This window comes from Piliocolobus tephrosceles, chromosome 16, assembly GCF_002776525.5.
Source record: "Piliocolobus tephrosceles isolate RC106 chromosome 16, ASM277652v3, whole genome shotgun sequence".
Lineage (NCBI taxonomy): Eukaryota > Metazoa > Chordata > Mammalia > Primates > Cercopithecidae > Piliocolobus > Piliocolobus tephrosceles.
Genome location: NC_045449.1, coordinates 75,982,607 through 75,992,234, shown reverse-complemented (window position 1 = coordinate 75,992,234; position 9,628 = coordinate 75,982,607). Strand labels below are relative to the sequence as shown.

The 9,628-nt window shown below is 57.2% G+C and overlaps 1 protein-coding gene across 14 annotated transcripts in view; it reads left to right on the top strand.

Annotated features, from left to right (window-relative positions):
* CCDC57 (coiled-coil domain containing 57) overlaps positions 1-9,628 on the top strand; it is a 127,662-nt gene that overhangs the window by 75,692 nt on the left and 42,342 nt on the right. For all 14 annotated transcript variants that reach the window (XR_003309722.2, XM_026455833.2, XM_031934309.1 and 11 more), the window contains 2 exons: positions 2,258-2,458; positions 8,187-8,400. Coding sequence is in view for 13 of the 14 variants with exons in the window: in XM_026455833.2 (XP_026311618.1) it covers positions 2,258-2,458; positions 8,187-8,400 (415 nt within the window). In the remaining variant the exon portion in view is untranslated. The remainder of the gene's footprint in view (positions 1-2,257; positions 2,459-8,186; positions 8,401-9,628) is intronic.

Below are 9,628 nucleotides of genomic sequence, written 5' to 3'. Positions count from 1 at the left end.
TGTACATGTGAGGGGCTCCAGTCGAGGCGGTTGAAGATCCGTGTACCCATGACGGGGCTCCAGATCCCCGACACTTTGCAGTTGCTGTTTCCCCCATTTCCCACACAAATCCTACAGACAAGAAATAAAAATTTAAAAAGCTTTTAGGGCCGGGTGCAGTGGCTCAAGCCTGTAATCCCAGCACTTTGGGAGGCCGAGACGGGCGGATCACGAGGTCAGGAGATTGAGACCATCCTGGCTAACCCGGTGAAACCCCGTCTCTACTAAAAAATAAAAAAAATTAGCCAGGCGAGGTGGTGGGCGCCTGTAGTCCCAGCTACTCGGGAGGCTGAGGCAGGAGAATGGCGTGAACCCGGGAGGCGGAGCTTGCAGTGAGCTGAGATCCGGCCACTGTACTCCAGCCTGGGCGACAGAGCGAGACTCTGTCTCAAAAAAAAAAAAAAAAAGCTTTTAGGCTGGGCACGGTGGTACACACCTGTAGTCGCAACACTTTGGGAGGCTGAGACGGGAACATCACTTGAGCCCAGGAGTTTGAGAACAGCCTGGGTAACATAGGGAGACCTTGTCCCTACAAAAACTAAACAAGACTGGGCACGGTGGCTCATGTCTGTAATGCCCACACTTTGGGAGGGTGACATGGGAGGATTATTTGAGCTCGGCAGTTTGAAACCAGCCTGGGCAACACAGCAAGACCCCATCTGTACTAAAAACTGAAATAATTAGCCAAGAATGGTGGTGCGTCTGTAATCGCAGCTACTCAGGAGGCTGAGGATTGCTTGAGCCCAGATGGTTGAGGCTGCAGTGAGCCACGATCGCACCACTGCACCCCAGCCTGGGCGACAGAGCAAGACCCTGTCTCTGAAAATAAAAACAGGCTGGATGTGGTGACTCACAGGTATAATCCCAACACTCTGGGAGGCTGAGGCAGAGGATCGCTTGAGTCCAGGAGTTTGAGACCAGCCGAGGCAACAAAGTAAGATGCCGTCTGAATAAAATAAGTAAATAAATACAAATAAATACAAGCTTTTAATTTTACCTTGGTTAATCATAGATGATTTGGTTATCCTGGGGAAAATGTTCACCTTAAAGTAATATTGTTTGGTTGTGTTTTTACTTAGCAGTGTCTGTAAATTAAATAATAACCTTTATTTTCGTGTAGGTGGCAAATTCAAAAATGAAATATTCATAAGGAATTCACCGTAGGAGTCCCTGGAATAGGGAAAGTAATATTTTATGTTACTGGGAATGAGGCGGGAAGGCTCTGGTGCAGGGAGGCACTCGTCTTTCTCACCTGCTCTGCTCTTCTTCCCTCCTCTCGCCGGGAGTGGTGTGGTCAGTGAGAGAGGCAGCCAGAGCTGGATGGAGGCCAGCCCAGGGCCCCCAGGGTGGGTCTCATGGCCAGCCTGTTGCCTCCCAGAGGTACTCTGTGGCCTGCGACTCCCCTCCCTCAGGCCCCCATTCACTCGGGCCTCCTGTTGGCCTCCACCTGCCTTTCTTTTTTTTTTTTTTGGGGGGACGGAGTCTCGCTCTGTTGCCCAGGCTGGATGGAGTGCAGTGGCGCCATCTCGGCTCACTGCAAGCTCCGCCTCCCGGGTTCTCGCCATTCTCCTGCCTCAGCCTCCTGAGTAGCTGGGACTACAGGCGCCCGCCACCACGCCCAGCTAATTTTTTGTATTTTTAGTAGAGACGGGATTTCACTGTGTTAGCCAGGATGGTCTCAATCTTCTGACCTCGTGATCCGCCCGCTGCGGCCTCCCAGAGTGCTGGGATTACAGGCCTGAGCCTCTGCACCCGGCCTATCCACCTACCTTTCAATAGCCTCAGCCCTCTGACCTCCTGGCCTGCCTCCCTCTGGCCTCCCCATTTCTGCCCCCTTTGATTAGCAGAAGAGAAAAATCTACACCTCCTACTGGTTACTTGCAATTCTGGAGACCTTTATTTCTCCCTGGAAGGAGGGCTTAGGAAGGGGTTTCGAGGCGCTCTGCCTCTGTCCATGCACAGATTCTCCCCACCAGCCTGGGAGTCCAGAGCAGGGTACAGGGGAGCCGCCAGGGCCAGCTGGGCGGGGCAGGAGGATCAGCGGCTGTGGTTGGGGGTGGAGGGCAGAGGGCAGTTGCATCCAGCTGGGGAGGAGGCCCTGATCTCAGGCTCCCATGTTCTTTCCCCACACTCACAGCGCTTCCTGTTGGTGCCCCAGGGGCCTGCTGCAGCCCAGCCACTGCTTTGATTCCTTACACTGCCTTTGAAATGGCTCTAGGTGCTGCGGGAACCCCTGGAGCCAGCAGTTTTCCAGCGTGAGCTTCCCCGTGAGGTGGACCAGGTACACCTGGAGGTTTTGGAGCTGCGGAAGCAGGTGGCTGAGCTGGGGAAGCATCTCAGGATAGCCCAGCATGGGGGAGCAGAGCCTTCAGGCAAGAAGCAGCCCCCAGCCTCGGACGCCGTGACCCTAGGGAGAGAGGTGGGTGCCCGCCAGCTCCTCCTGCCACCCGCCTGTCAAGGCTCCTGCCACAGAAACTGTCCTTGCCTGTGCTCTGCCAGCGTTGCTGCCTGTATGCCCTGGGAGCTCAGGTGGGACGAGAGCTGCAGTGAAGGCTGTGCCTGGAAGTGGGCCCTGCTCCACCCTTCTCCGCCTTCTTCCTCCGCCTTCTTCCTCCACTTGCTTCCTCTTTTTCTGGTCCTTCACCTTGACGCCCTGTTGGTGGGGACAGGCCCGGGCCCATCCCAGTCCTCCCTTCAGCTAACAGCATCTTGTGTTGGAAACTCACACACTAAAGGTGGCTCATGTTTGCTTTAATGCAGGGCCTTGACGGCCTGTTGAGGGGGCATCTGTGTGCACAGTCCTGCCTGCCCCATGCCTAGCGGTGGGCCCTCCCTGCGTGGGGAGGGGGGCCACGTGGCCCTCACTGCTGCGTTCAGAGCCTCACAGCTGCTCCATGCCACGGCACTCCTATCCTGGTCCTGGTCAGGCCCTTGGCCCCAAGGGAGTGGCCCCCAACTCCATGGCTGGGTTTGAGCCACAGCTCTGAGCTGTGGAGATGACCCCAGGTCCTGATTCTGAAGCTTGGCAGAGCCGACCAGCAGGGCTCCCCTCTTCCTACCTAAGGCCAGAGGGAAAGGCTGTGAAGGACAGACTGCCCAGCCTCCCTGACTTCGTACCCCAGACTGTTGGTAATTGGGGTAACTGTAGCAAGCTATGACCTGTGTGACCTATGAATCCACAGAAGGTTTCAGGGACGGTAGATGATGTCTGGAAGGCACAAAGTGGAAGACAGCGCGGATCCCTAGGGCACCATGCTTGGGGAGCAGGACCCCAGGGACTCGGACTGGAATAGAGTGGACTGAGGAAGATGGGGCCGTGGCTGTCTCAGGCTCCAGGACAGTGAGGAGCAGGCCAGAGCTGCCTTGGCATGGGATGGGCAAGACCATGAGGGTGCCTCAGGGGGACGACAGAGCAGGTATGAGAAGGCGGAGGGAGCCTGAGGCCCCAGCAGATGTCCAGCCAGTGTGCACAGGAAGGGCTGAGCTGGTTGGTAAGATATTGAGCTGCACCTGCCCCTGTATCTTTGGTATGGAGGTGCTGTCCTCAGGGGTCCCCAGCACCCTAGCCCTCCTGGGCTCCCAGTCCAGCCACCCCAGGGTGGCTCCTGCCCGGTGGGGGCTGTGGCCCCTGGGCCAGCTAGCAGCACAGCAGGGGTGAGCATGTCTGCACCTGCACACGCGTCCCACCCACCTGAAGGCCGTGTGTTCCCGGACACGGGGGGTGCCTCCTCGGGCAGCAAGGGGCCCCAGGAGCTCTCACTGGCAGCCCTTGTGTAGTTCACTATCTTCCCACTTGTTTAGAATGAAGGGGCAGAATTTATACAAATAAGCAGAATTTTTTTCTTTTTCTTTTTTTTGAGACAGTCTCACACTGTGGCCCAGTCTGGAGTGCACTGGTGCTATCCTGGCTCACCATAACCTCCTCCTCCCGGGTTCAAGCAATTCTCCTGCCTCAGCCCCCCAAGTAGCTGAGATTACAGGTGCACCACGCCCAGCCAATTTTTGTATTTTCAGTAGAGACATGGTTTCACCATGTTGGTCAGGCTGGTCTCAAGTGATCTGCCTGCCTCATCCTCCCAAAGTGGTGGGATTACCGTGCCTGGCCCAAATAAGCAGAATTTTAAATTGAGGAATTAAATCCCATAGCAGTCAGAGTGGGAGCTGAAGCCACCTGCAGCCCAATCCCAGTTATTGGAGCTAAGGCACAGGCGGGCAAACATTCCAGGCTCTGTGTCTATGTGCATGGAGATGACAGTCGGGCTCCAGGCTCCTCCTGGGTCTGAGCATCCTGTGGCCAGGCTCTCCACCCAGGCGAGGCCCACCACGGCTCTGTCCTCTGCCAAGCAACATGGCTGAGCTCCTGGAGACGAGGGCGGGCCCAGGTCGTTGCTGCTTGCTGCTGGGAAAGGAGCCCAGATGGAGAAGGGAGCGGGGCCCTCAGGTAGAGGATCAATGTGTCCGTTATGTTGGGTATAGAGAGAAGTGGGTAGAGCTGCGTGTGCATCTGATCCCAGCTCTGTCCTGAGAGGGCCCGCAGCCTGGACTCGGCCGCAGCAGATGCCAGTTCCACAGTTGCAGGCACTGGTTCCATGGTTCCTGCTGTGCTCACAGGAGCCAGAGCTCCAGCATGGAGGCAGGTTCGGAGGGCACGGGAACCAGCAGAAAAGGGCCCCTACTGATGAGATCTAGGCCAATAGGCAGTGATGTTGAAGACCATAATCCATTGACTCAACCAGGAAATAATGGGGCCAGGCTGATAGCAATGGACAGATCAGTCAGGGGAACGGTGCGCTCCTCCACGTGAGAGTGCCAGCCAAGGAACGCAACAGGAATGGCACACTGGGCGATCACAGATGGGTACTGAGCCAGAGGGATTCCCATCAGACAGACGCAAAGCAGCATCTCCCACACGTGACTTATTTTCAAGGGTAATGCTGGCTTTCCATTGGAGCAGCCTGTTGGACCCCAGCTGAGCCGAGTGATCACAGCTCCCATTGCCAGTGCTGGGTGTACCTGCCTCCAGGCGGGCCACACTGAGACGGTACAGACTCACTCTCAGGGTCCCTGCCAAAGATGCAGAACCTGAGCTTAAGCATGAAGAAACCTCAGGCAGGCCCAAACAGAGGGACTTTGACACGCTTGGTGGGTGCCCACACATGGAAGCTGGGGAGCCACTCCAGTTAGGAGACCTGGGAGACCCGAAGAAATGCCACGTGGGACTGTGGTTCCTGCACAGGAGAGACAGCGTCAGGGCATTATCGGTAGAAACGCCACGTGGGAGTATGGACCCTGCACAAGAGAGACAGTGTAGAAACGCCACGTGGGACCGTGGTCCCTGCACAGGAGAGACAGTGTCAGGGTATTATCTGTAGAAACGCCACGTGGGACTGTGGACCCTGCACAGGGGAGACACTGTAGAAATGCCACGTGGGACCCTGGACCCTGCACAGGAGAGACAGCGTCAGGGCGTTATCCGGATGGTTGGTGACATTTGCACACGGGCGATGGACCGGGTCACATATTGTGTGCGTCCACCCAAGTACTGAGGTGTGATGCAGCACAGCGTCTCCAGCCTACCTCCTGTAGTGCAGGAAGCCTGTGCAGGGCCAGTGAGGAAGCGCACAGGGGCCCAGGGAGTGTCCCCCAGCACCCCTGACAAAAGCTGGTCCCTCCCCCGGCCCCAGCCAAGGAGCCAGGCCTGCAAAGCCGAGGCCAGGCGTGTGCAGAGGCACGTGTTCCCACTTCTCCTGTGGCAGAGGGAGAGCCTGTGGACAACAGTGGGGCACTCTGCTCCCAGGCAGGCCCCACTGGGCTGAGCCGCACAGCCTGGCTTTGCCCTTCCCTGACTGCACCACCCACATCAACTGCCTCTAGTCCTTAAAACATAAAACTTCCCCCCAGGCACTGGCCGCCCAGGGCTGAGTTGGAGGATGTGTTATGTGCCTGGGTCCACTGGGGGGCAGTGTTGGCCATGGCATTGGCGCCGGCTCTGCCGAGAGGCGTTGGAGTGACTGTGGGGTGGTGAGCGCCGGCCCAGCCTGATGGAACCCACTGTACCAGTTCCAGGCCTCAGCCTCTGAGAAGGACTTCTCTGTGTCACTCACTCACACATGTCCTCAAGACGTGAAGACATTTCAGCAGACCAAAGTTTCCTTCTAATCTCCTCCTAATTGTCCAGATACATGGAGATGTCTTCCCCTCACCAGAGGGGTGCTGGGGCAGCCCCAGGCATGGGGGCAGACGGGTGGGCAGCCCCTGGAGCACACAGTGCTGAAGACATTCCTGAATATGTCTCAGGCTGTAGAAATCTTATTTTGTGGAAAGATTTTAGAGAATCATCAAAATAAACTTTTACCAAGTAACATTTTACCAGAAACTGAATCCAAGAGAGGTAGAATCGTTCACTCCCTGCCCCCAGGTCACTGTGTGCAGAATCACGTGACTAGGACATGGGCCCTGCAATCTGTGCCCTCCTTCCTGTGCCTGTGGGGTCAACAGCAAGAAGGCCCCTCTGTGCCCCTCAAGCCTGGCACCAGCCGCAAGGGCCTGGGGCAACATCGGGGCGTCTTTGCGGGGAGAGGGGACTGCTTTTGAAGAGGGAATTGTCTCTTAAATCTCTAAGTGTTTTGAGGTTTGCAAAATCTGTTTTCAGGATTGTTCTTTCCTCAGTTAAAGTAACAAAATAACCCAGTGTGTTCCTGTAGAGGACCCAAGGCTTTAGACCCAGACTTGGAGTCTCACCTGCCTGGCTGCTCTCCCCTAGCCCTGCACCATCTGCCATCTGTTTTACCAGCACAAGACCTCCCTTCCTCCAGATCTGCCTTGGCCTCTCCTAGGCCCAAGAGCCCATTCCTGCCCATCCTCCCAGGGCCACGAGTGAGCCTCTGCCACACTCTCCAAGGGTGCTCACAGAGCAGGCACAAGGCCCGCTCACTGGAGGAAGCGAGTCTGGACTCGGGCTCAGGCCTGTGGCGAGCCTCTGTGGGGGCTGCCCTGCACCTGGCCTCAGCCGGGGCCTGCAGCGCCATAGAACTTTCTCTGTCCAAGAGGAAGGCAGACATTTCTCCCCTTTGCTGTGTCATCCCCGCGGCCCCCCGAGCGTCCCACATGAACCTGCGGCACATGCCCAGAGGCACTGCATACGGTGGATGCGCCCCAGGCCATCCGAAGAACAGCACCCGGAAGGCAGCAGCACCTGCCAGCCCTGGAGAGGCATACCAGGAAGCTGGCAGGGACAGGGTGTGCTGGCCTGTTCCAGGGACTCAGAGCTCGTGTGGCCAGGACAAGGTGCAGCTTGGCTCCTCACAGGGGCCAGGAGCGGCACAGGAGAAGTAGGTCGTCGGCTTCCCTCTCACCAGGGCCTGGACACCACTGGTTTTTCCTGTGCCCCCGTTTTTGGTCCAGGCATGCCTTTGTGTTGGGATTGCACTCTGTAGCACTGGCATGGTGTAGGCCGCAAGTCCGGGCCAGGCTGAGCAAGGACAGCACAGTGATTCCCAGGGGCTCAAATCTAGGGTGGCCCAGGCCTGGGGTGCTGAGGGGGAGCCCAGCCAGCTCCACTGCCCCTGTGTCGGCCTCTCCCTCTCCATAGCCTTTGTGCTCCCCCTGCACCTGCTTCAGGAGGGAAGCCACAGCCAGCCTGCAGCGTGGTTGTGGGGTGTCCATCTGGCAGGTACAGAAAGGAGGGACCCCAAGGCGTGGAGGAGGGCCAAGCCACGCCAGCGGGAGGTGTTCTCCTGGGTCCTGGGCACTGCTAGAGGCCACAGCCTTCTCTCTGCTCTCCCTGGGGAGCTGCTGTGCTGGTTGGATGTCCTGAGATTCTCACTGTGTTCACTTGAAAGACACAAAGGCATATGTGACACAAAGGCAGGGATGGCGGGGAGGAGGCAGAGGGCTGTGAGGGCCCGGGGGCCACCCTGGCCTGGGAGATCTGTGGGCCTTTATTCTATTTGTGGAAGAGAAAGAACCCACTGAAGCATTGGGAGCAGCGACCCTTTTTGTCTTTCTTTTAGAAGACGTCACCCAGTGGTGGCACCCAGCAGTGCCCACCCTGGGAGAGCAGGTGAAGAGGCTCCATGGGCAGGCACCCCGGCATCCTCCCATGAGGGCAGCCTCGCAGGGGTGTCTACCTGTGAGTTCTGTTACAGGGCCTCGCCAAGGGAGAGCCTGTGGAGGCCGAGGACCAGGGAGAGCTTTTCCTGCACCTCCGGCCGGTGGCACGCGCCACCCAGACCTTATCTATGCACCAACTCCAGAGGAAGCTGAAGGAGGCAGCCAGAAAAATCCTCAGCCTCCGCCTGGAGAAGGAGCAGCTCATCGAGATGGGGAACAGGCTCCGTGCGGAGCTGGGCTGGCCCGAAGGTGAGTCTGGGAAGTGGAGGCCGTGGCCTGGGTGCAGGCCAGGTTCTGGGTGTGCGCCTGGGGTCAGTGGGAGGGCTCTGGCCGCAGCCTTCTCAGGAAGGCCCGAAGGAGTGCAGAAGCCCCTCTTGTGAGTGGGGCCTGGTTGGAGGCCACTGCATAGAGCAGGACCTCATCTCAGCTGCGGACACTCTGGGAACCCACTTTGCTGGCACTATTGTGAGAACAACGCCGCAGTTTAGCAAAGCAGCTGGCATTTCTGTGTGGCTCTGTGGCGAGCAGCAAAGATGGCCATAGACTTCTCCAGATAAAGACAGCAGTGTCTCTTATCTGAGATGGAGGCTGGGCCTATTGGACACAGACACACCCAGGCTGACTTCCTAAGAAAGGCAAGGGACACTGGCTTTATGACTGAGTGTTTCAGTGAGTCATTCATCTGTTCCTCCATGCATCCACCCACCTACCTATCCATCCATCCAACCACCCATCCTTCTACCCATCCATTCACCCACCCACCCATCCATCTATCCATCTATCCATCTACCCATCTACCCACCCACCCATCCATGTATCAATCCACCCGTCCATCTGCCCACCCACCCAACCATCCATCCATTTACCCATCCACCCACCCATTCATCTATTCACCCACTCACCCATCCATCTATCCATCCACCCACCCACCCATCCATCCATCCATCCACCCATCCACCCATCCATGTGTCCATCCACTCATCCATCCACCTACCCACCCAACCATGCATCCATCTGCCCATCCACCCACCCATTCATCCATTCACCCACCCACCCATCCATCTATCCATCCACCCACCCATCCATCCATCCATTCATACACCCACCCACCCATCCATCTATTAATGTAACTATCCCTCCATCCACCCACCTATCCATCCATCCATCCACCCACCCACCCATCCATGTGTCCATCCACTCATCTATCCACCCACCCACCCAACCATGTATCCATCTACCTATCCACCCACCCATTCATCCATTCACCCACCCATCCATCCATCCATCCGCCTACCCACACACTCACCTATCCATCCATCCGTCCGTCCATGCATCCATCTATCTATCCAACCACTTATCCCACTTATCTATCCATCCATTCACCCACCCATCCACCCATCCATCTATTCTCTCCAGCCATGCATCCAATTATCCACTCACTCATCCACCAACCCACCCATCCATCTATCCATCCACC